The sequence below is a fragment of the Mustela nivalis genome (genome assembly GCF_964662115.1).
Source record: "Mustela nivalis genome assembly, chromosome: 18".
NCBI classification, from domain to species: Eukaryota; Metazoa; Chordata; class Mammalia; order Carnivora; family Mustelidae; genus Mustela; species Mustela nivalis.
In genome coordinates this window covers 36,944,873-36,971,467 of record NC_139037.1, presented here as the reverse complement: position 1 = coordinate 36,971,467, position 26,595 = coordinate 36,944,873, and the positions used below count along the sequence as shown (strand labels likewise).

At 48.5% G+C, this 26,595-nt stretch overlaps 1 protein-coding gene across 1 annotated transcript in view; it reads right to left on the bottom strand.

Moving 5' to 3' along the window:
* Positions 1-17,336: 17,336 nt before the first annotated feature.
* The window catches only part of VSTM2B (V-set and transmembrane domain containing 2B), a 28,054-nt gene continuing 18,795 nt past the window's right edge, over positions 17,337-26,595 (bottom strand). The window contains exon 6 of the mRNA XM_082711070.1: positions 17,337-18,041. Within this exon, the coding sequence (XP_082567196.1) occupies positions 17,953-18,041 (89 nt within the window). The 3' untranslated portion in view covers positions 17,337-17,952. The remainder of the gene's footprint in view (positions 18,042-26,595) is intronic.

The following is a 26,595-nucleotide window of genomic DNA, read 5'->3' as shown; positions in this document are numbered from 1 at the left end:
TTTAATTTTTTATAAACATATAATATATTTTTATCCCCAGGGTTACAGGTCTGTGAATCGCCAGGTTTACACACTTCACAGCACTCACCATAGCACATACCCTCCCTAATGTCCATAACCCCACCCCCCTTCTCCCAACCCCCCTTCCCCCCAGCAACCTTAAGTTTGTTTTGTGAGATTAAGAGTCACTTATGGTTTGTCTCCCTCCCAATCCCATCTTGTTTCATTTATTCTTCTCCTACCCCCTTAACCCCCCATGTTGCATCTCCACTTCCTCATATCAGGGAGATCATATGATAGTTGTCATTCTCCACTTGACTTATTTCGCTAAGCATGATACCCATCATGCTTTACACATCATGGCAAATGGCAAGATTTCATTTCCTTTGATGGATGCATAATATTCCATCGTGTATATATCCTCATCATTAGTTTTTGATGCAGTATTTCAAGATTCATTGTTTATGTACAACACCCAATGCTCCATGCAATACGTGTCCTCCTTAATACCCACGAACATGTGAACCCATCCCTCCACCACCCTCCCCTCTAAAACCCTCAGTTTGTTTCTCATAATCCATAGTCTCTCACGCTTCATCTCCCATTCCGATTTCCCCCAATTCACTTTTCCTTCTCCAAAATAGAGTTACCCTATGACCTGGCAATTGCACTACTGGGTATTTACCCCAAAGATACAGACATAGTGAAAAGAAGGGCCATATGTACCCCAGTGTTCATAGCAGCAATGGCCACAATTTCCACACTGTGAAGAGCCGAGATGCCCTTCAATGGATGGATAAAGAAGATGTGGTCCACATATACAATAGAATATTAGTCAGCCATCAGAAAGGATGAATACCCAGCTTTGGATCAACATGGATGGGACCGAAGGGGATTATGCTGAGTGAAATAAGTCAAGCAGAGAGAGTCAATTATCATATGGTTTCACTTACTTGTGGAGCATAAGGAATAACATGGAGTCCACTAGAAGACGTGAACACTCTTAACAAGATTTTTGCAAACTGGCTATAACAAAACATAAAAAAATACATCACAAGCAAGTGGTGTTTATTCTAGGAACATAAGGACAGATTAACATTTGAAAATAAATCAGTGTAGTCATTTTTAACAGACTAAGAAGGAAAATTATATCATCATCTCAATAAATGTAGAAAATAATTCGACAAAAATCATACATCCAAACATGATAAAGGTTGGTTAAAAAAAATAGTAAAATGGTAAAAATAAATGGCGAACTAGGAATAGAACACAATTTTGTCAACTTGATAGAGTTTCTGTGAAAAACCTGCTAACATCATACTTAATGGTGAAAGAGAAAATACTATTTCATAAAATCAATAATAAGACAGATATGTTCATTCTTATCACTTCTATTCACTTTTATGCTGGAGGTGATAGTTGTTGCAATAAGGCATGAAAACAAAACAAAACAAGCCATCATACAATTAGTAAAGGAAGAAGCTAAACTATATTCATTTGCTGACAGCATCTACCTATGTAGAAAATTATAAGGAATCTACAAACAAAACCCAGCTATGGAACTTATAAATGAGTTTAATAAGGTTCCAAGAAAAAGATCAATATGAGCAACCACTTTACATTTCCTTATACTAGCAATAATGAGAAATTTAAATTCAAAATAATGCAATTTATGATAGCATCAAAAGTTTGAACTACCTACAGGTAAGTTTGCTAAAATGTGTGCAAGTCTTACAGATTTAAACCTACATGACACAGCTGAGAGAAATTAGACTCACATAAACGAGGAGCCATATACTGTGTCCATGGATCAGAAGATTCAATATTGTTAAGATGTCAGTTCTCTTCAATTTGATCTATAGATTTAACATAATCTCCATCAAAATCCTAGATGTTTTTTTGTAGAAACTGACATGCTAATTAAAAAATTATATGTAAGTGCAAAGGTCCTAGGGTAGCTAAAATAATTTGGAAAGGAAGAACAAAGTTGGAGGACTTGGAATTAACTGGAAAAGGATCAGGTAAGTGGCCAGCTGGGCTTGGTGTTTTATGACCAGGCATGGTTTGGCAAATCCAAATGCATAGCATTCCACCCATATATCATTGCCAAGGTTGAGTCAGTCTGGGTTACAGACTGGGTGTTGACCATCACTGATCCTCTTGGGTCATTTTCATCCACCATGCACACTTCTGCCCAAGCATCTGTGGGCTTTTGGCTAACAGACCATACCTGATACATTCTGTGGGATGTTTTGAACACTAGAGCCTCCTCCTTTATAGGTAGAGAATATCTTCTCACTTGGAGCATCCCATAAACACAGTTGCTTGTGCTGGGGAAGAAAAGACCAACATCTTTGCCTTGAGGTAGGTCAAACTCTGAGGTGTAAGCTATGCTTCAGAGCTTCCCAAGGGATCAAGCTGAATCTGGAATTTCACCAAGAATCACATCCTTGCTTGCCTTCTCCCTTCTCTGTCCTGCTTCCCCATTACTTCCTTACTGGCTTCTTCAGGAGTTCCTTTTCAACAGACCAGTTGCATCCAAGAGAAGCAAGTGCCAGTGAGCATTTAGCTAGTCTTACTGCTCCTTTTTTAAGAATCTAACTTTGTCTTTTTAGAGACTTGGGTCTAGGCTTCCTTCCCCCCCCGCAAGAAACTTCTTCCATGTGTCTCCATCAGTGAGCTCTGTTTATATATCTGCTTCCCTCTACTAGACCAGCTCTCCTGCAGCCAGAAATGAACCACATTCATCTGGGTGTCCCTAATGCTCATGCAGCCTGGCAACAAGCATACAGTAACTGCTGGATGACGTCCCAGTCCTGAACTTTACATCTTGTCGTGAGTTTCTGCTGCAAGGGTAGAAGGAGGCACTATCTGAGGGGGTTTTGTTCTCTGCTACCTCCCTGACATGGAGAGTTAAGATATCCAAGAAGCCAGCTAGGAAGGGAAGTTGGACCCTTGCTGCTGTTCTCACCCCAGTTTTCTGGATTCTGGGATTTGCAAGAAAAGCTTAAACCATCCCTGCCCCCTCCCAGGCATTATAGATCCCAAATTATACACTCTATCATGCAATTAAGCAATAATGCAATTAGTATGCATGCAGCAAAGATGATGATTTTGGGGGGTCTGTTCACAAAAATGCTTTATTTATATATTAAGCTCAGTGCACAGAAAGAATAAACAGACATATTTCTTCTTTCCTTCTTTTTTACATAAAAAGGAACTGGTCTCGAAACAGTTGTGGGTTTTATGAGTCATCACATCTCTTCAGCCTGTAGCTTTCTGCCTGGAGATGCATCAGAGGAGTCTCTCCCTGGTGGTATCCACTTTGCTCAACTCTGCCATGCAGTGGGGGTGGCTCTGCAAGCAGATCACGTCCTTGCAACTTGTGCACCCCCTTGGCTGCTTTGCCAAGCTATTTCGTAGGGACCCAATGACAGGCGCCTCATGCCTTCTACCCTTCCCTCTCTTGGGTCTCTGTGTGGGTGGAGATACAGTGCAGTAGAGAAGGGACCATCAAAGCAGAGCTCTATCTTTGTAGCACAGGATTTTTGTGGCAGCAGCCCCAGGATGGGCTTCCCTGGCACTTCTTTGTCAGATGGGGACTCCAGACAGACATTGCTCCTTGGCTTTCAAAGCAGGTCTAGTGAACATAATACAAATAGCACAGCTAGTGCTTCACAAAGCCCAATGTTTCACATTGTGATATAGTTACCTTCCCACCTTTTTGATTACAATAGTCCTTCTATTTGAAATGGTATTCATAATGTTTTTTTCTGATAGTCTTGCTCACTAGAATCAGGTTCCGAAATGATTTTGTATTAGGTTGGACCATATGAAACTCATGATTTTCAGTTTTGACCCCTGTGACCTATGAGATTGGCAAATTTGCTGTAATTTGATCATTTTGACCAATAAAAATTGCATTTCAGATGGCTTGATCTAATAATTTTACAAATGCATGAGAAGCCAACCATCTGGGGCCTAGTGGTGTGGTGGAAAGATCTTCATGCTAGAGTTTAGAATCAAGCTTGTTTTTCCACATTTTCCAGCAACCTTGAACCTCCTCTCACCTGGATGAAATTCAGCCCATCTGTGGAGTGGATCTGTCCAGGGTCACATGAGATGATGGGCATTACATTACCTCTTAAAGGGGTAAAATGCCCAGTGAATATGGGGTTAATGGCCTGAAGTTGGAATGATTCTTACATCTAATGATCAAACCTTTGGCTTGGGCTCTCTGGGAACAAAGTGTTCCCTTTTGGGGACCAGATCTTGGGACTGGACAAGGTAGATCTGAGATGCTCAATCTCATATTTGCCATAGTGACATCTTATCAACAGTCAAAACAGTTGGGTTGAAAGTGCAAAAATCAACCCATCAGTTAATTTGTTTCCAGGAGGTTATGCAACCAGTTTGGATCTTTTAAAAAAGAATTTGACTTTAAGAAAAAAAAACATTGAAATTCAGTTTTCTTTTCTCAGGGTGGCTTAGAGACCATGTTATTTATAAAATGTTTTGAAATTATGAGTAATATTATTATCAAAGAGGAAAAAAGGATCATTCTGCAAGAAGACATTTCTAACTTTTAAACCTCATAAAGTTACTTTACTTAATATTCTACCTACCCAAAATCTCTACTAACTGTATTTTTGTATAGGGCTTGATAGAGTTGTAAATGATCTAGAGCTGGAGGGATCACAAGATTCTCAAATGACTTTAGGACCTCCAAGACCATGTAGTTCAGTCTATTCAGTCTAGTCTGTCTTTGGACATTGTGAGTGTTGTTGGTTGCCTGTCCATTTTCAGGTACACTTCCCACCTTAGTTTTTGCCAGCCCCATTTCCAACAGCCAGCACCTGAATCTCTCTGCATCAGGACCCCTTTTTCACTGGGTACAGCAAGCCAGAAGGTCCTGGAAATCAGCAGGCAGGATATGGTGTATAAATACCCCAGCTCCCTCATCCCTGCTTGGGATAACTCAAGTGTGACTTGCCACCTCCCAGAGTTCCCTGGTGGGATAGGTTTCAGTTCCCCATGGTGGTAATGATCCTGATAACACACCCTTTTTGGCTGTCTCACTTTCCACCTCCCCTGTAGATATCTCATGACTTCCCAAACAGACTACTTTTTCTCTAACCTTCATGTCAGGATACGCATCTCAGGCAACCCATGACCTTCAGTGATCTGGGTATAGTCTTTATGTGATCCCATCACTTCAATCTGAAAGACAGGTTTGTCCTTGGGCATGTTGGATAACTGCTTAGTGTGATATTATATATAATAGCTGAAATTATATGATCTTATTCATTGTCTCCAGAATTAAGTTGTTTTAGACAAATTGTAATTTGTTTTTTTTTTTCTGTTAGCAGCCCTCAGCTTCCTCTTGGGGAGCACAGTTGTTCTACCCTCACTTCTTACCTCTAATGAGAGGCTATGACTCATTCCTGGCCAATAAGAGTGCCACTCCTCCCTGGCCACTTTGACTGGCTCTCAGTTTGGCACATAACCCCAGAAAGATCACTGAGAGGTAATCCCAGAAGCTTTAGGGAGAGAGATGTCCTCTTTCCACTGGTTGCTAAACTAGACAATATAAACCAGAGCCATGGGAGTCACCACACAGACAGGGACCTGCTCAGGACCCAAGTCAGCCCTGAGGAAAGCAGAGCTGGGAGATAGAAAGAGAATTGGGCCCAGTAATGATGTTTGCACCCTTGATCCAGCCATGCCTGCACTTTTCCTCCTGAGTTCTTTTTCCTATTAATTGTTATAGTCATGACCATACTACTGAACTGGAGAGGGGGTTTCTCTGGAGGAGGACAGAGTTCCCTTCCCAGAAACTGTTTTCCTAGTGGGGGCTGTGAAGTCTTCTAGAGTGTGGGTACTGAGAAGAGAACTCCTGGCTCCAGTGGCAGGCCCATCAGATCTACAAGATCACTGTGGATCTCAATTCTGGGTCTGGATGTATTGGGAAACCTGCCCTGGGTGGCCCTTTCCAGAAGATATGTATGGAGGGTTTGGACAGAAGGGTTGGGCACCATGGTGATATGAAATACTAAGCAACAGGTGTCTGGGTTATACTGTTTCTATAGTGCCCTCTCTGGACCATAGTGCCATGTGGCTCTCCCCAGTCCCTCTGAAGCTTCACATACAGACTCTGCAGCATCGATTTTGTAGGGTATCCACCAAGATTGAGTCACTTCCCTAATTGGACACTGTTCCAAACCTCATGGGTGTTTCACCCTGAGACCTTGGTCATCTCCTGACTGGCTAGTAAGAAGATGGGGCTGTGAAGGGCAATAGGACCACATCCATGAAGAGCCATTGAAATAGGAACATCTGCTACTGGTAGCTTCTGAGGCCATGGACAGGAAAAGACAGAAAGAACAGACAGAAATGGATACTGGGGCTTGGGAGGGGGAATGTAAGGCACAGGTGTGGTAGGGGTGTACAAGGTACAAATGTGGTACTCTGCAGGCTGGGAGCCCTCACTGGTGAGGGCAGAAGACACCAGAGCTGTAGACAAATGAGATTTACAAGAGGAAAGACAGGTGAGGACACTCCAGGGATGAGGCAAGGTGGGCAAAAGAAGGAGACCACTTTGACTTGCCCACTTGAAGTCACTGTCCCAAAAATGCTGTGATGAAATATAAAATCACTGTTTTTAATTAATCCAAGACATTTCTACAACAATGCTGGCAGATGATGGGAGGGTAAGTCTCAGGGCTGGGACCTAATTTGATCTGATTTGATCATTGCTCTGGTGAAAGTAATTACTTGGCTGAAAGTTTAATGGCTTGGTTTGTAGGCTGTGTTAAATGTCCCTGTGTAAAAAAAAGCCCCATGAAAATGTCATTGACAACTCAATTCTTATCATGTCTCAACCAGCAAGTAGTCCTCCTTGTTGTCTTTGCTGTGTAGCAAAGTGGTTTTTCTTGTTGGTTGTGGGGAGGGATGGGTGCTTACTTAGTGAGGCTGAAGACGGTCCTCTTTGACTACTGAGTAGCAGTAGTGCTGCTACTGAAAGTATGCAGAGTGCGCAGCAACGTCAACATCTTATTGTTGGAAATGCAGACTCTAAGGCCTTATCCTGGACCTGCATTTTAACAAGACCCTCCAGTGATTTGTGAGCACAGAGAAGTGTGAGCAGCATTGGTACAATGGACATCTATTATAGTGTCTTCCCATATCAAAATGGCACCCCATTCCCTCACCAGAAGAAGGGGGTGGGGCTGGAAGACACATTGGATAACATAACCCCAGCTCCCTGTCACATTTGATTGGATTGGAGCTAATCACCTAGCTGAAGCTGGGAGAATCACAGCCTTTCTCTGGGAATTTAGATAGGACTGTGTGTGTGTGTGTGTGTGTGAGAGAGAGAGAGAGAGAGAGAGAGAGAGACAGAGAGACAGAGACAGGGAGGACAGGGAGAGACAGAGAGGAACTGAGACAGAGAGAGGTACACACTTTCTTCCTGGGAAGCCAGATGTTTAACTTGTACACTTGAGAATGGGATGTCTTTTACCAGCTATAGGGCCGTGAGCAAGGGAATGTGTTAGACAATGGATAGTGCTGGCGTTTATGGTCTTCTTCTAGCCCCATGTTGAAGCACAAGCTCAAATGCCATGAGGTTTCATGAGGCTACCCTGCTTCCTAATAAATTCCTCTGGTCAGCCTAGCTTGGCTTGAGTTGCTAACTATGTCAGCTGGGATTTGTGGTGGCAGCAATGGAACCTGACTCTGGCTATCTTCCATCAGAGAGAATCTCTTGGTTGTGAAGGCTCTCAGGGTCTCATGGGAGGTAGGTGCACCAAAGGAGCTGGGTGGGTGAGCAGCAGAAGACACAGTCAGAGCGATGCAGCAAGGACAGTCCAGTAAACATGAATTACTGTTACCTGGAAGTGGTCCCAAGCTGTTCTTCTCACCTCTGTCTCTCTGTGGCCCTGTGGCCCTGTGGCCCTGATGGTGTGAGGGAAGGGACAGATTTAGTTGATTTGACTCTCTTACGGGTGCCTGATAGATCCACCTCCACAGATCTGCACACATCCAGTGCATGGTCATTTCCCAAGAAAATTCAGTTATAAAGGAAGAATGGCTGCTGGACAGCCCCAAACTGCAAAGCTCTGGGTCCTAATCAGAGCCTGGGGCAAGCACTTGAGTGGAGGCAATTTATTTGGGGATGATTCTAGAAAGTGGATGGCAGGAAGCAGAGACTGAGTCTGGAAGGAGGAAGACAATAAAGGATGTTATATCTAGGTCACTTCTGTAGGCAACAAGACTCGGTTGTACATTAAGAAGAAGGCAGAATGCCTTTGAGAACAATCCACCAGAGAATGGGCCGGGGGGCGGATTCCCATGGGACCCACAGGATCCTTCAGTAGTCACCCAACCCTACTATGCTTCCACTGTGCCTGCTCCAGACTGAACAGGTGCTGTGACTTAGGGGAAGCCCTGGGTGGAAAAGCAGAGGACACAGGCCAAGCCTCTGAGAATGGCCCCAGGTCAGCAACTGGAAGCATCCGCCACAGCTGGGTAAAGCCCAAGGAGACTGAAGGAAGGTCTGTATGGTGCAAAAAACGTCTGTTGCAGTCATGACACACTGACAGGTCGTGTTTAAATGACCTACGTAACTAAGATGTGGGAACATAGTCGATGCCCCCAAGTTGGAATGATGGAATAGTTATCTGAAAAATCATCTGTCAATGATGTGAAAATTTCCCTTTCGATCTTGACCAGTGGCATAAATTGGAAAATTGGGAACTTTGTTCATAGTAACAAGCAAGGAGAAAATCTCCGATCTTTCTGGTCTCCTGGGATACTTTCTACAATTTCTAGTCTATAGAAAATGTATCCGGTAACAACGCAAATGCCATGCATCTTTTTAATAAATAAAAACCAACTGCTGAGATACTTCCAGCTTGATAGATTATTTTCTTAGTCCTTGCCTCCTGCAATTTAGGGGGAAATGAAAAATGTCTCATTTATTTGACTGATTTTTAGTTTTTAACATGGTCAACAAACACATCTCTTTGACCTGGACCTGCCTATTTATAGGCAAAACCTCCACTGGGCCCATTTCTGTGGTCCTGGGAGTCTGTGTGCAGAGAACGCAAGGCTCTGGCAAAGGAGGAGAAGAGCTGGCGTGGCTTGAGTTTTATTTGACGGAAGGTTTCCTTCTTATTTTTGATTTGTGGTGTGCCTGGCTTCCCCCACATCTGTCGCTGTCGTAACAGGTACTCTCTGATTCACGCAGCACGGCACTGTCTCCCAGGCACTGCCTGCATGGAACGGCTCAGAACAAGCCGCTCCCTGTGGCTGGGTCAACTTTCAGCATCACTGCATGTCTTGGCCCTGCCCAGAGATCTCTCCATGTTCCTGTGTGGGCTCTGAGACTCCCACATGACTCAGCTGCCCTGAGACCGCCCTGAGTTCTTGTTCCAGCAGCTCAACACATCTCAGAAGGATGTGCAGTGAGGCCTCCACTTCTGGTGACAGCCGCTGTGAGAAAGCACCGAGTTTTGCCCAAATGACAGCAGCTCTGGTTGTCGTAGGGGAAATCCCGCTGTGTCTGTGTCTGATAGGGCTCTCTGAGCATCAGGGTGAGGGAGGGAGGGCTCTTAAAGTCCAGCTTAAATGCCACTTCAATTCAATTCCATGAATGTTTGATGAGCCCCTGCTTCCCCCCCCCACCCTATCACAATTAATTATTTCTCCCCCTGGGTCCCCTTCCACCCCATTATTGTGCCTATCTGGTCCAAATGGAATTCCAGTTAACTGTGGATGTGTTCCTCCCTGCTGCTGGACTGCCAGCTCCTTCAGTGAATGGTGGAGGGGTGTCCTTGCGTAGTCAGCTCTTTCTCCTGTACAGAGCTTGTGTAGAATAATAAACAATGTGTGTTTGAGTTTGAATTTGTGTAACAGTAGCTAATGTCACGTTCTGCAGACCTCATGGGTCCATGTCCCCCAAGACACCCCATATCCCTAACCTCTTCTTCCTCTGAGTTTGTTTTGCTACCAACCCTGTGTTTGGGCCAAATAGATTTTTTTTTCTTTTTGGGTGGTGGGGTGTGGTAGATCATTCACCTCAGATGAACCCCAAGCTCCCACCCAAGTGATCTGAGGCAGGCTCGGCCACCACGGAGCCAGGTGTGAAAAGCACCACATTCCTGGAAAGCCCCCTCCTAGAGGAAATGTCCTTCTGAAAACTCCTGGGAAGTTACATTTTTTATACATAAATCATCCTTTTTGTGTGTGAGAGTTGCTTTAATTAAAAATATCTTATTGCTTTTATTTTATTATAGAAGTGGTATTCATCACAGAAAAGTTGAGCCTTATAGTCAGCCACTAAAGCCACCCACCATGGAGATATCAATCCTTAACACCCTGGTGTATAACCTTCCAAATCTGTGTGTGTGCGCGCGCGCGTTTGTCTGTGTGCACAAGCACACATGTGCTTATATTCTCTGTATAATAAAATTAAAATTGAAACCTTATTTTGAACAGGCTTCAGGAGCTTGCTATTTAAGGGAATTCTAAAGTAATTCCTTTGGGGACATAACTCCTCTGGGATTTATTGGTGCTACTTGCTCAGGTAAAATCTAGAAGTCATAAAACTAGAAGTTATGGTTGGGGTGTGTATGTCTGACAGTCTTTGAAAATTTCTATTTCTGTCTCTCCCTCCATATCCATCCATCCATCCGTCTTTTATCCATCCACGTAACCATCCATTCATCTAACCATCTGTCCATCCACTCATCTGTTCATCCATCCGTCCATGTGTCCATCCGTCCATCCATCCATCCATCCATCCATCCATCTATCCATCCATCATCTATTAGCCTACCATATATTTTTTTAATTGAGTGTTGATAGATTGACATAAAAAGGCAGGCAGGGAAGCCAGGGCTGGGTTGATCGAGTGCCCTCCACAGGGAGCCTTGCACACTCAGTGCCACACGTTTATGGGGTTCCCCAAGGGCTGGATTACACCAGGAAAGATTAACAACCCTGCTGCACAAATTAAAAATGCTCTATTATTTGCAGCATGAAGCACACTAGCTGAAGATCAGCATCTTCTCTTTGAACAACATAATTGAATGTCTCTCAGCCTGAACCTCTCGCTGTATTGATTTGAATTAATTATTTGTGCATTTGTAATCTGGCTTCCCCAGCCCAGGAGTGCTCCACGTCACAACACTGCATGGCCACCTCCTCCCCAGCTGTCACCGCTAATCTAGAAGCCTTTGACAGTTCTAAAGGCAATTAATCAGTCAAATGGAATCAGTTTTGCTGATAAAGGAGAGCTTTCCCTGTAAAACTGACACTCCATTTTATGGGATTAACATTCTGAAAAGTTGGTGTTAAAAGTACCAATTCATTAGGACCCTATTTGGAGAAGCTGTGGGAGGTGGTGGTTGGTGGGATCAAATTTTTACCATTGAGGGTCTTAGAGCTGGGTCATTGGAGAAGAGCTTGACAATACCAAGCTTTTAGAGATTTAGGGAGCAGGACGATGTTTGGCTGTAAACAGGCCTTAGTGGGTTATGTAGATAAGAGTATGTTGTAGATTGTGCTATAGACATGCTGCAGACCTTCCAAAGCAGAATGGAAAATTTCATATACTATAATTTACTGAAAAAAAAAAAGCACCAAAAAATCAACATTTGCAAGGAAAAGAAAACTCAGGTTATCTGCAATCCAATTTAACTTCACTGTGTTCTTAAATCGAAAACTGGATACATGTTCTACAGGAACATCAATTACCTGCTTTGGGAATGGAAAGTGGTTAACCCTAAAACTTCTTTTGCTTCAGACCCCTTTGGGAAGCATTCTGAACGGCTGCAATCTCTTCTGGCCCTGCAAGGCCAGGAGAGTGGACACAGCTGTTGGAAGCTGCTGAGGGCAGAAGGGGAAGGGAGGCTGGCAAGGGCCCTCCTGGGCATGGGGGCGGCGCTCACTGGCCCCCAGGTGCTTACAGATTTGGCACCTGCATGAAGCAGGCCAAGTGTGGGCAAGGAGGGCTTGTCAGGAAGTGGGGAGACCGTGCTCTTTCTCCGGGAACAGCTGCTTGGCACCCATCTATTGTGACCACACGGTAATGTGGGCCCCATGTGGCCACCTATGATGATTTTCTCAAGAGAAACCAGAAATTTGGATTTTCACATGAGAGTTCCTGCTGTTGTAAAATAATAATCAACATCCTTGCGCAGGCCAAGCAAAGAAAGTCTGTGAGCCAGAGGTAACTCACGTACCCTCGGTCTGCAACCTCAGGGTGGGAGACTGAGGACGATGTGGGTTTGTCTTGCAGCCTGTAGAAGGGGAGCGCTGAATGTTACTTCTCGAATTTAACAGAAACCCCTGATGGGACGCCGTCTTTGCTTCTTTTGTTTTTAACCTCACCTGGGTTGCACTGATTGATCACGGCCCTCCTTCGTGATAAGTTCTTATCATTGATTCAAGTGTGGTAACATTCACTCATTCATTCAAGATGATGCAGTCAGTACCCCACCTTAGTCTGAAAACTAAGGTCTTGACCATCCCCTGCATCTGGCTGTGGGTTCCTCCTTCACCCCATCTCTCTGCCTCCTCTAACCAAGATAGCCATGGTCCTGTGGTTCCATATCCTTACACATCACTCTCTTGCTTTCCTTTTAGATAGTTTTATCTCATCTATAGGCTTTTTAGAGAGTCCATCCATCCATCCATTCATGCTCTATCTATTGGCTCTTGTTGGGTTTTAACTTTATAAAAAGAATATTATACTGTATATAATCTTTTGGGACTTACTATTTTCAACTAATAGATAATATGATAATAGTTCATTTTTGACTCTTGTGTCATATTCCCTGATGAGAATATTCTACAGCCTATTCATCTGATCTCTAGTCCACGGGAACTTGTCTGTTTCCAGGTTATGCTGCCATTAGCTTTTATGTATACGTTCCCTGGTGCCCATGAGCAAGACTTTTTCCACTCCGAAGTGGAGTTGTTGGGGGATGCCTGGGTGGCTCAGTTGGTTAAGCGGCTGCCTTCAGCTCAGGTCATGATTCCAGGATCCTGGGATCGAGTCCTGCATCAGGCTCCCTGCTCAGCGGGGAGCCTGCTTCTCTCTCTGCCTCTCCCTGCCACTCTGCCTGCTTGTGCTCTCTCTTTCTCTGATAAATAAATAAATAAAATCTTTAAAAAATATATTTTAAAAAAAGTGAAGTTGCTGGGCCACAGGGTATGGGAATGTTCAATCTTGAGAGTCAGTGGCAAAGCATGTCTAATTAGGTTGCACCAATTTATGCTCCCACAGACAATGCCTGAGAGATCTTACAATCCACATCCTAACACATGGTATTATCAGGCTTTCACACTGTTGGTAACTGAGTGGCCATAATTATTATGGATTTGTTCTGCATTTCTGTTGTCACTAGTGAGGTGAGGAAGAACACGTTTTTTATGCTTACAGACCATATTTTTTGTGGCTCATGTTTTCTGTCTGTTTCTGCATTATGCTTTGCTTACTGATTTCTGGGAGTTCTTTGTACATGCTTGATATTAATTCTTTATTGGTTGCATTTTTAAGTCTCTTTTCCCTTTCTTTATGGTGGCTTTGGATGAACAAATGCTCTTCATGATACTTGGTCACCATCATCCATCTCTTCTCTTAAACTTACCGTCTTCGGGAGTTATTTAAGAAATCCTCCCCCTTAGGGGTGCCTGGGTGGTTCAGTGGGTTAAAGCCTCTGCCTTCGGCTCAGGTCATGATCCGAGGGTCCTGGGATCAAGCCCCGCATCAGGGTCTCTGCTCCGCAAGGAGCCTGCTTCCTCCTCTTTCTCTGCCTGTCACTCTGCCTACTTGTGATCTCTGTCTGTCAAATAGATAAATAAAACCTTTAAAAAAAGAAAGAAAGAAAGAAATCCTCCCCCCCTTCAAAATCTGAAAGATATCATCCATATTTTCAAGATTATCAATGATTGATGAGTATTACTTATCATATGCCCCTTTAAAAAATCAAGGGCAGGGAACAGATCTGATTTTCATTGGGTTTCTGTTAGCTGGTGGCACATTAGACTTGGTGTGCAGTCCGGTTCTCTGACTTGATACGTATTTTTAGTGCTCCATGGCTCTTTGTAATTTAAAAGGTGTCCCTGCTGGTGTTGTGTTCAGACTTTATCTCATGTTGTGTCTGCAGGCACAAGAGGGTGTAGGTCCTTCCTACACATCATGGGTTTCCCATGCATGTGTGGGTAAAGGTTCTTCTTGGCAATAGAAGTCACGGAAGCCCGAGGGGCAGCAACCCCACCATGTGGTCAGGCTGGCTAAAGTTCCCCCAAGCACTGGGCCACTCCCACTGCTGCATCACTCACTGCAAAGAAAGCAAATGTGCTCTGAAGCAGTGGACCGCTCAGCAGACGTGTGCCCACACATGAGGAACAAGTGCACTGAGCTTCTTGCTACTTGTTATCTAGAAACAGCAGGGGGTGCACCCTCTGAACCGTTTGCAGCACGGATGCCCAATGCCAACGGATATGGGGATGAGCCTGTCTGGGGAAGCAGTGCAGAGAGAAGCCAGAATCAGACCCCGCCCCCGACAGTGTCAGGAGCCCCTTAGCCACAAGCTCAGCTCACAGATGGCTTACTTGATTATATTCCAACCAAGGTCAGTCTTGACCAATCACATGGAGCTCTGTTTTATGGGTCAGAGCTGTAGCTAAGAATGCGGGGTCGATACAGAACTGAAACTCAGAATGCTACTCCCTCTGGTCACGTCACCTCCCGTCACTTCTCTGAGGACTCCTGTCCTTCCTGCGAAGCTTTGCCCTGAAATGCTGCCTGCAACACCATGGGGTGCTGCCAACCAGGGACAGCCTTATCACAACTGCAGAATGCAGGGTCGCTTCCCCAGGTCTGGGTTGTGTACTCTCTCCAACACGTCTACACCCCCGCACCCCCTTATTTCCCTCCCCCAACCCCACACTCAGTCTCCCACTGGGGTGGACTTTGCCCTGCCATCACTCGCCTCCTCTCCCCTCCTGCCTCCTCACCCTCATTTTGATGTTATTTGCAATAATGACCCACACTTCCACAATCCCTTCTAGTCAGCTGGGTGGTCTTCACAGCCTGGGTCCAGAGTTCCTGAATCACCTGCAGAGCCTTCTTCTCAAATCAAAATATTCATCTTTGTCCTCATACCTGAGGCCCTGTCTGCTGTGGATTCGGGCCAAAATCCAAAGGGAAAGGTGGTTTGGGTGGTGAGTCCAGTCCCATTGTTTCCATTTTGGGTGGGTGCTTGATCCTCCTGGTTTGTGTCTATGCCAGAAAACTCAATGCAGCCTGTCCATTTTTTGTCAGCATCTTGGGGTGTTACATGAGGGACCTCCGGGAGCATGTGTGAAGGTTCTTGTCAATACGCTTTCTGGTGCACATGTGCACCCTTCATTTCTTCTTCCTTTGAGTCCAGGGCACTAACCAGCAGGGACGTGGTGCAGGGGGCTCCATGGTCAGAAGGTTTTGTTTTTGGCTCTCTTGGACCCCAGTTCCACCTTGGTCTTGGTCCGACTTCCACTGGCCTCTGTTGGGGAGTTAAGCCCAGCCTCACCCACGTCTTCCTTCCTAGAAATCCCTCCTCCCGAGGAGAAGACACAGGGCTTGTACCTGTGAGTGTGAGGTGCTGCCCATCTGTGCAGAAAGAGGGCATCCCAGGAGAGGAGTTCCCCAAAGCACATCAGCCTGTTCTTTCCCAGGCCCATCATGCCGGCAGAAACCTGGCTGACTGCGCATGTGTAGAAGGTCTGGTTTTAGGGATAGGATATGGCTCCCCAGTTCCGGGTCCCTGGAGTGATCTGGCACAATGTTAGCCCACCACTGACACATCGTTTCCGTTCAACCTGGAGTCAGCCTAGGAGGTGCCGTTTTCTTTTCAAGCACAGAGGACCTGTATTTAACATGACATTAGCCCACTGCACTATTGAGTTAACTATAAAAGAGATGATCCTCTGGACAGAATCATTGTCCACCAGGCAAATGATTAAATTTAAAGCTTGATTGGTGCTGATCAATAGAAATGAAATGTGAACAAACTCCATGTATCCGCCAGAAACAACAACTACAGGTGGTCTCCCCCATTGGCATTTCAGGGTATCAGTTCCACACCGGGGGTCTCTGCACGCGTGGAGTCATCCAAATGCACCTTCTTTTCCTTTCACCCCTCAAGTGAATACGGCAGTGACTTGCTGAATCAGTGGAGATAGGCTGGACTGTGCTGCACTAATAACTCCAAACTCAGTGGCTTGAAGCCTCAGGGGCTGATTCGCCATGGTGCTGCATTTCCAGTACTGACCAGCAGAGGGGGCTGCGTGCACCATAGAAACTCAGGACCTGGGCAGGCTGAGTATTTAGTCTTCAAAACTGCAGGGCTTACCAGAGGCTTTGAAGGGTCTTGCACTAGCAGTCAAATGCCTGGGACTGAAAGTCATGTATCCCCCTTTATTTACCACTCCGTCACAGAGCTGCCCCACCTGCCACAGAATGCAGGAAGATGACCAACATCAAGCACAAACACACTTGTTTAAAAACTTGCTAGATTAGGGTGCCTGGGTGGCTCAGTGGATTAGGGCCTCTGCCTTCCACTGGGGTCATGATCCCAGTGTCCTAGGATGGAGCCCCGCATTGGGCTCCCTGCTCAGCGGGGAGCCTGCTTCCCCCTCTCTCTCTGCATGCCTCTCTGCCTACTTGTGATCTCTGTCAAATAAATAAACAAAATCTTTAAAAACAAAACAAAAAACTTGCTAGACTAGCAAACCCAATGGGTTCTAGTTATTTAATGGTATCTTATCGTGGAATGAATAACAGCCCCCACGTCATGTCTATTCCTTTAAGATATGTGACACCTACCCAGACACCTGTATTTCAGAGGCTCAAAGCTATCCCTCTATGCATATAGAAAGAGTATGAGCTTCCCCATCTTCTCCCGGAATTTCCTTCTCAAGCTAGCAGTGAATCCAATGTGAAATAGTCTTATCCAAGTGGACAAATACATTGCATAATTACTTTAAACCAAAAGGGGAAAATTGGTTCTTGATTTAAATTACACTCTTCCCAGCAACCTTCTTTCCTTCTGAACCCAGGCTGGGGGCTGCTCTTGATCCTGGCTCTGTGAGGTCCCCTGTGCCTCGTGGAGGCTGGGAAACACTCTGTCTGCTCTGTGCAGCCTTGGCCAGGTTCCCTGGGCTGTCGTCCATGCTGGGCTGCATCCTGCCAAGTGTGCAGCTGGCTTCAAAGAACAAGAGGTCATGGCATTCGGGCTGTTTTAGGCTCCTGGGCTTAACATTTATACATGCCTGCAGAAAGGTTATTTCAAAGTTGTTTTTTATTCAACTGTTATCAGCAATATACAATACAGTTTATAAACAAGTATCTGACCTTGTTTCCAATCTTTATTTAAAAATAAATATTATTGACAGTGAATTTTAATTATGATAAGATGTATCTTTTTAATCAAAATGTCTCAAAAGAAATAATTTACTTCAATAAAAAAAGGAAAGCCCCCAAAGAAAAGAAGTAAATAAAAAATTCCTAAACACAATAATCTACTAAAAATATTTTGCTTTGTCAGAAAGGCTTTGACCCAACATTTTTACATAGTATCCTAAAGATAACTGCTCAACAGTTCGTGCAAAATGAAGACTTGGAGGAAAAGTTTAGAAAAGAAAAATACATTGAAGTAGAGAAATCACGGATCCCATGCATACCGCATGGCCCAAATTCCATCTTATTTGGAAACTAGATGCATTATTTTAGGTGTTCTACGTTTGAGTAACCTCCCCCAAAATATGATTTATTCATTTTCCACGTGGACTCTGTCATGCTTCTCTCAGTCTCTCTGTGTCCGTCTGGGGCTGCGGGCCTCACACCGGGTCCAGGCAGGTCATGTGGGGCGGCTGAGGTGAGCAGGATGGCCATGTCTGTCAGTGCCCCACCAGCAGGCGAAGGAACTTATGCAGACCTAGCAGGAGCAGGGACAGGAGTGGGTCTGTGGCCGAGCTAGGGCCAGTGCCTGCAGGGGATGAGAAAATGGGCACAGTGAACGCCTGATGCATGAGAACCTAGTGGCCATGAGCAGACCGGAGAGAAGCTGGGCACGTAGCTGATGCTTGGTAGCGGTTCCCTACAACAAGGAGGCATTTTGCCGTTTGTTGTTTTCAGACCACCCGTTTTAGACGCCTACTGTGTTCAGACAAAAGGTACCCTGGCCTGAAGCTGGGTGAGTTAGATTGCAGTTCTCAAGTCCACGTTGTTATTTTAGCTAAATAAAAAGACAGTATACTCCCCCCACCACCCCTCCCCTCAACGTATACTGCAAAGTACCCTCTACAGGAAAGCCCCAGCTTCCCCCCTTCTCTAGGGAAACTCCACGACTTCACATGGCTCCAACCCCTCCAACCCCTGCCTGAATCGCACAGTTTAGCATTACAAATGCTATCTTAGGCATGCTGATGTTTCCGAGTCCTCTTCCCATGTACAGTCAGTGGAGCCCTTGGGGTCAAAGTGGGAAGCTCAGAAATCACTGGTTGGTGGAGGTGAGGGAGCTGGGTTCCTGGAAGAGTGACGCCTGCACAGTTCTAGTGGGAGGTCACTCCCATCTGCTTCTCCGGTGCTGCCATGAACTCGGGCCCCTGGCCCACCACAGGAATGATGACATGTGTCTTCATTCTGCCTCTCCTGGACAGCCTGCTTTGGCTTCCTGCCCATCTGTCATCAGGGTCTGTGTCTACTGGAGGTCTCTGGTGTAAGCTGGGACAGGCCTACCTGTGAACCCCAGGCTTTCGTTGGAAGGTGGGACGCCCCAGGGGTCCTGAGAGAAGCCAGTGTAGAAGTGCTGCCCAAACCCTGGGGAAAGCACTGCCCCTAAGCCCTGCTTAGGTTCTGGCTTCCTGAATGTAGACGGTTTCTAGCCCCAGCCTGCTCACTGGCACCCCCTGGAGGCCTCTCTCTTCCCTTCACTCCAGCTAACCAGCTGGGCTGCCACTCTGCACCTGGATGGAGAGAGGCGGCCCTTCCCTGCGCCAAGCAGGCCAGGTTTCTGGTTTTCCTGACCAGGCTGGGACTGAACCTATGACCTGCCCCTCTCTCCAGTTGAAAGAGCCAGTAATCTTCTATTCCAGGTGTTTCCCCCAATCACAAATCCTTCTTGCTCTGGAAATCACTGTGTTCTGGGCCCATCTCCCTTGGTAGAAGGAGGAGGATGGGTCAATGATCCAGGGGCCACTCCTGCTGCAGACTCCGGGATTCCATCCGCCCATTTTGGGAAACAGGCTGTGTTCGAACATCTGAATGGAAGGGGGGTGGGGGCCGTCTGTGGTGCGCCTCTCGCCCACAGTGAATCGTTTCCAAGCACAGTCTGAGACCCCGCGGAGAAGCACAAGGACAGGACAAATCCAAGTGTGCGGACCTTCCTCTTCAGACACTGATTTTCCACACAGGTGTTGCTACTGGCCATCCTTGCAGCCTGGTCGGAGCGGTCCTGGGCATCTTGCCATCCATCAGTGAGGAGGACCAGGGTACGCTGGTCACTCCAAAGACTCGGTTAGGTCCTCCTTTGCTGCTTTTCACTGTCACACATCACTGGAAAGGATGAGGGTGGGTGTGGAGACGGATGTGTTGATGGATGGCCAGGCGCCTGGACTCAGGTGCACGGAAACGGGGGATGCAGCGGGCAGAGCGCTGCCTCTTGGGAACCCAGGTCTCACATGCCCAGACTGGGCCCATTGGCCTCCAGATCTCCTGGCTCAGATCTTTGTGCTCCTGCAAACCCTGACACTCAGGCAGAGGCAGGTGGGACCAAACAGCCACGTGAGACATGGGAAAGCAGAGGGATGTGCACAGCAGAACAGAGACCCTCGAGGGATGCAGGGGCAGGAGAAAGGGCAATTGGGCTCATGAGCCGGACAAGGTAAACGTCACCTGCGGAACTCTGTGCATAGGAGATGCGAGGAGAAATTTTAATTTTCCTCCAAATACTGCTGACTGGCCCTCCCCAGTGTCACACTATCACCTCCTCCCATTGCCAAGTTTTAGAATTGCACGAGACTTCCCAAAGACCCTGGATTAAAACAATCAGCCTGCCATTCATTGCTGGGCCAGAGTGGAAGCAGCAGGGGCTGGTGGGTCCCGGAGGCCAGTGCCTGGGGCCGGCAGACGCCAAGGTCTCTGGTGTCTCTGCTGATGGATGTCTGTGGGGGGACAGCCAGGCTTTGGCTCCTGGGTGACATGTCATCCACTCTCTGGCCTAGTGTCACCATAGAGGGGGCCCAGGGTGGTGGTATCAGGCAGTGGGCTGGCACCTGGGAGAGAGGCTTCCGAGCCAGCCTGCTGTGTGCCCTGGGTGTGACCTGTGTGACTTGCTGTGTGACCCTGTACCTCTCCGGGTCTTGTGCCACACTCCATAAAGTGGAGTGTGCATGTGCATACTCATGGCTCCATACAGTTAACAGGCATTTGGCATGATGCACAAGGTTGGGATCAGATCAAGCAAGGTCACAGTGGCTGACTGCAGGAATGACCACACTCTCCTTCCCTCATCTCTGCGATCCCCACAGCTGCACCCTATGGTGGTGTCCCCGACACCCCGGGCTAGGTCACATGACTTGCTTTGGCCAATGAACATTATCAAGGATGAGGCAAGCCAAGGCTTGTCCTTCCTCTGTGCCTCTTGTAGCCTGTGACCAGGCCTGGGCCAGCCTGCAGCAGGACAAAAGCCATGAGATGTCCCTGCTCAGCCTGTCTAGTCCAATCAGTCCTCAGCTGAAAGTTCAGCTGTGCAGAGAAGCATGAGTGAGCCCAGATGAGAATGGCAGATCACGAGCTAATGAATGGTTCTCACATTACGCCAAAGCCTCCGAATTTTCGAGTGCCCTGTCACACAATCATGTAAACATCAGTGCCTCAAACAGTCAGTTGCTTTGCAAATAAATCTTATCGAAAAGGGTAACATAATCACTTTTCTGAAAAGCGTTGGAGAAAAACAGAATGTGGGAGGTTGTCTTTCGCTCAAGAGGAAAATTTCCCAAGAGAGAAGAAGTTGGGCAAATGATCTCCCCAGCCCTTTCTTACAAGACAGACAGACGTCCCTGGATCTTTGGTGGGAGAAAGACCGAGTTTTTTTTTTTTTTTTTTTAAAGATTTTTATTTATTTGACAGACAGAGATCACAAGTAGGCAGAGAGGCAGGCAGAGAGAGAGGAAGAAGCAGGCTCCCTGCTGAGCAGAGAGCCCGATGTGGGGCTCGATCCCAGGACCCTGAGGCCATGACCTGAGCCGAAGGCAGAGGCTTTAACCCACTGAGCCACCCAGGCGCCCCCGAAAGACCGAGTTTTTGTTTGGAATGTTTTGGAACGTTTTGTTTGAAAGTTTTGGAATGTCTTGCCAATCCTCACTGGATATACAAACACACACCCGGCTTCCCGAATGGATCAGGGCCGACGGGGCAAGACTGACTTCCAGGTTGGCCCTGGAGGAAGAGGGCTCTTTACACCAGAGGGGGCAATTCAGGATGCTGGCAGTCCAGTGTCGCCCTCCCCAGGTGCCAGCTCCCGGGAGGGACAAGGACGGTGAGCACGAGGCTGCTGGGCCCCCCTCAACAGCTGCTGCCCCCAGCCCTGTCTTCACTTTCCTGGAGTGAACCAGGACAGCTCACTGTGTCGGGGCCCACTTTCCCCGGGCAGGGCCGGGCATGTGCCTCAGCTGGGGTCGGATCTCCAGGACCGGCCTCTTTCATTATGCCGCGAGCGGCGGCTCTGTTCCAGGGGGCCTGAGGCTGCTGCGCAATGGGATACGGCCCGTCTCTGTATCTATTTCCTCCCTTCCCCAGGACTACAGGAATAGCACTGGAACACGCAGAAGTTTGTTTGTCATGATTAAGCTGGAAAATCAGGCTGCTTCCAATCAGGCTGGAAAATCAGAGGTGAGGGAAGCCCTCTGACGGGATAGTGGCTGATTCATTCTTTAATTTAACAAGTAGCACCGTTTTGCTAATCATTCTTAAAGAAATCAAAGCTGCTTTTGCTCTGTGAATATTAACTTTTATCCTTGAGAGGGTGAGCGGGATAAGACGCCTCCTGGAGCCATTTAAGAGGCTCCTGAAGAAGCCAGTGGGGGCCCTGAGCCCCCATGGGCACAGCAGAGGCACCAGCCAAGCGGCTTCTGGCCGGAAAGTCCCACTTTTTCATGCACCCAACAATGGCAGAATGCCAAACGCCCCGTCAGAAAACAGCACGGGCTCTCTGAGGCCATCTGAGGCCTCGTGACAGAGGTGCAGGAGGAGGTTTTTCTTGGGTCATCTCCTGGGACCCCTGCCCTGTCCACAATGTCTGGAGGCTGAGCCCATGAGTCAGGTTCCTGGTGGGGGAGGGCCTGCAGGGGAAACAGCAGGACACCCCCACTACATCCCAGATGCCCACAGGCGTGGGAGCCCTGATGGGAAAGCCCCCTCTCTGTGGACATCAGAAGCATGGTGAGCTGCTCCCCGGCTGGCCAAGGGGGTATGGCTAGCCAGGGAAGCCACCGTCTCCCTTCCATGGACCCTGCCTGCCCTTCCCGGGTTCCCTGTCCTCGGGGGTAACTTCTGCCCCGATGTGGTCTGTAGCACCTGCCACGCAGCCGTGGACAGGAGACAGCTGCAGGCCTGCGGGTGGCCTGGCTGCTGTCGTGGAGGGGCTGGCCTGAGTCAGCCTCCGAGTCCAAGGCTGCTCCAAGGCCATTTTGTTTTTGTTTTCGCTATAGATTAAAAACCAAAATGTGGTCCTGGTATGCAAAGAATAAATAAAACTCAGATACAATTGAGGCCTGGCTCTACCTACCTAAACAGATAACTGGTTGGTTCTGGCCCTCAGGGCCTAGGCTCAGGTTCACTCTGAGGGCTGACAGCACAATGCTGGGTCCTTCCCTTCCCAGAAATGCCCTAGAATATTCCACGCTGAGTACAGGTGGCCAGAGAACTAGTCTGGTCTCCACAGACAAGCCAGCTCACCAGAGAACAAGGGTAGCCTAACGTAAGGGCTGTGAGGAGGGTCGTGAGGACAGTCCCCTCCTCTACGTCACCCAGAGCAAAGCACATGAGTCTGTTCTGCACTTCGTGCTGTCATAACACCTCTTTTAAATACAGGCTTCTTGGCTAGAAGAGTAGGAAGCCAAGTGAGTGACCTGGATGAGGCCTTTCAGCACTGATGTCCAGTGTCGGCCTTTCCCCTTTTGCTCTTCCTCCAAGTGAGAGGGGAGGGCTGGCCCCCAAGAGGCAGCAGCCTACGTGTGGCTGGTCTTTATGGGCTGGCCTCGGACCTCCATGTAGCCATGGGACAGAGGGCTGTCTGCCTGGAGCAGCCAGGGATGGCCTGGCCTCACTCCTGTTCCCATCAGCGGCCCCACTCCCTCCTGGACCCGAGGCAGAGGGGGCCAAGCCCCGGCTGAAGGAGAGGGTCCCTCGTAGAGCATCCCAGGGCCAGGGTGCAGGGGGCTTCTCTCTGGGTTTTTAGGCGCTTGTGAAGTGGAGCAGAAAGGACATGTAGGAGTCACCCTGGCCAAGGTGGAGACGCCTGACCCAGAACATCAGGCCAGAGCTGCAGGCAGGGTCGCCCGCGGCGCTCCTGCGGGCTGGCCTCTCCCTCTTCTTCACCACCCCACCCCCTTCTCCAGCCCCACCTCCCTGGCCAGGAATCACCAGCTCCCACAGAGCCCAGGGGCAACAGCAGGGAGAAGGAAAAGGGAAGAAGCCACTGGAGGCTCAGTAAGGTCTGCAGAGGGGTCTGGCTGGGTGCACACAGTTCTAAAAAATTCTAAATTATAATCCAGCATGCAAAACCAGGGAGGAGGCTCTTACATGAAAGCAGAGGTTTGGGCGTCTACTGCCAACACCCGAGTCCCAGCCACCCTGGGCACGTACCCCTCCCAGCTACACGGCCCGTAGCTGGGGGCTCTTCTCAGCAGGACTCTGCTGCTCATTGCTCCTTCCCTAACCCCAGCTGGACCAAGGGTGGATGCCAGTTACCCCCCGGCCCTCGAGCACTTGGGGCTCCCTTCGCTCAGCCAGCCTCGCTCGCCTCCACCACCCAGCCTGGCCCTCAGCAGCCCCTGACTTTGCAGCCCTCGAGCCAGCTCTGGGGCAGCATCCAGGAGACCGGGCCTTGGTCCTGCCTTAGTTTGTATCTCGTGTGAAGACAGACACTGGCCCTCCCCGCTCTGATACTCCTGACTTGCGCATGGCCACCAGCACCCACGCCGCCACCGCCGCGGTTCTCTGCCTCCTCCCCAGACGCCATGCCGAGCAGGCCACGCAACCCCGCCGCAGCTGAGTGCAAAGAGGCCAGCCTTGCAAGGAGGCAGCTTCCCTTGTTGGCGTTTTAATTAAAGCCTCTTCATGGATATTTATTCAAAGGGAGTCAGCAAGGAATAACCGGGCACCAACAGAATTGGACAGAATTGATTTCTGCCATAAAATTAATGCATGCCGGTAACTAGGGCAGAAACTAGGCACAGCCAGTGCAGTTGGGCTTTGAAGGAAACGGAGATGTTGGGAAGGAAAGCTGAGCGTGGAAGGAAGAGCTGCAGGAGAGCAAATGGGACGAGGGTCCCTTGGTCCCATGTTGATCAGCCCTGCTGCCTGGCCTGCCCGGGGCCTGGGTGGGAAGACAAGCTGTCCTCCGGCAGCCTCAGTGTCCAGCCAGTGGGAGGAGCCCTGGGGTGAACGGGGGCAGAGGCAGGGGTGGGACACTGGTTTTAGCCCTTGCTTGCTGTGTTTTCTGTGCACGGCCCCCGCGCTCCCTAAAGCATCTTCCTGTCTCCGTCACCAGCCGTTGCTCACCTCCCTTCTTCAGACACACAAGGAGAGCTCTCTCCGAGGTGTAGAGCCCCTCTGCTCTAGGAGAAAGAGCAACCATCTCAGGGCTACAGCTGGGCTTCTCTGTGACACTCCCTAACAACCTGACCTTTGCTGCCCCCCTGCCAGCCGACCTGCTCTCCAGTCCATCGTTCTCTGTGAGCACCTGCAGTGGACTCTGGGCTCACCCTGCGGCACCTCTGTTTCCTTTGTCTAGTTCTGACCTGTGCCTCAAGCCTGCAACCAGTGCTACCTCCTCCAGGAAGCCCTCCCTGAGCGCCCTGGCACAGAGGGCTTGGGGCAAGTGTCTGCACTGTTCATGGGGCCCTTTGTCTCTCTACCACTTCTCTCCCCATTACCATAAATGCCTTTCTTACAATATGTCCTGCCTTGGTGGAAGCCCAGGCAGCAGAGGGCTGGCCTCAGACCTCCTCCTCTCCTCTGCCTAGGCAAGCAGCCCCGCCCCCAGGGAGGCACGGCGATCTGATGTGGGAGCGGTTGTCCAGCACTGGGGAGTGGATGGCCCGAAGAAGACCCAGCCAGGCCCAAGCAGAGAGAGGCAAGCACCTTCAGAAAGAGGACAGCAGAGCTGGCTAGCCCCTGTTAGGGCAGACACTGTCACAGGATGGTACATTAAATGCAATCGTCCTAACTGCGGGAGTTGCTATTTCACTCTACTTCATGGGGGTGGGGGAGAGGGGGGTTGAGATCCAGAGCCCTGACATACTCCAGGCCTAGGGTTGCCAGAGAAAATACAGCACACCAGCTCAGTTTGAATTTCAGGTAAACAATGAATAATTTTAAGTTCATGTATATCCCAAATACTGCATGGGACCTACTTGTACTCAAAGGCTATCATTTGTTTCTTGTGATTCAATTAACCGGGTGTCCTGAATTTTCATTTTTTAAATCTGGCCCTACCAAGGGCCAGATAAATAAATGGCAGAGTCCAGACTTATACCCAGACCGTCGGGCTGCTGTCCACACACCAACCCCCTGCCTAGACTACCTCTCAGAACCAAAGAGCAGGAGGGCTGCTCCCCACCCCCCATGCCCCAGCTGGATCCCAGCCCCAAGCTGCTTCCGAGGGAGATGGCGTAGGAGGAGATGTTCTTCTGTATTTTAACCTTCATAATGGCTTCTTAATGTGGCCACAACTTTGTTGTGAACTCCCTTCCAGCTTCCTATTTCTTTTGAAATGAGATCTCGCTCCAAATGATCCCTTAATGGTGTCACTTAATGAAAATGGTCAACTAGTCTTTCCGTGTTGTCAGGAGGCCAGTGTTGGCAGAGCCAGGGATAGCCCTGACCACGGTGACCGTCAGGGTGCACCCCGGGCGGGGGGAGGGGGGCTCCCTCAGTGCCGGGCCCATCCTCATGGGGGATCCGCCACTCTCCATCCGGATTCTCTGAGCTCTGAGGCTGCAGGGTGCTAACAGCACACGATTCTGGGTTCTCTCCTTTTATCCTCTCAGTGGCCTTAGGAGGTAGAAGCCACTTTCCCCTCACCCAGGTGAGACCCAGAGAGGTTAAGGGGCCTGTTAAAGTTGCACAGCGGGTAGGCAGTATAGGTATAGGAGTTAATCTCTGGTGTAGCTGTGAGTGGAATCTCGGCTCCGTAGCCTGAGGGAGGCTCTTCCGGACCCCACTCAGGGATCCCTCTGCCTCATCTGCTTCCACAATGCTTCAGGTACCCCCACCTCCAGCAGACTGAGGTGCTGCATGGAGGCCGCTCACGCTGT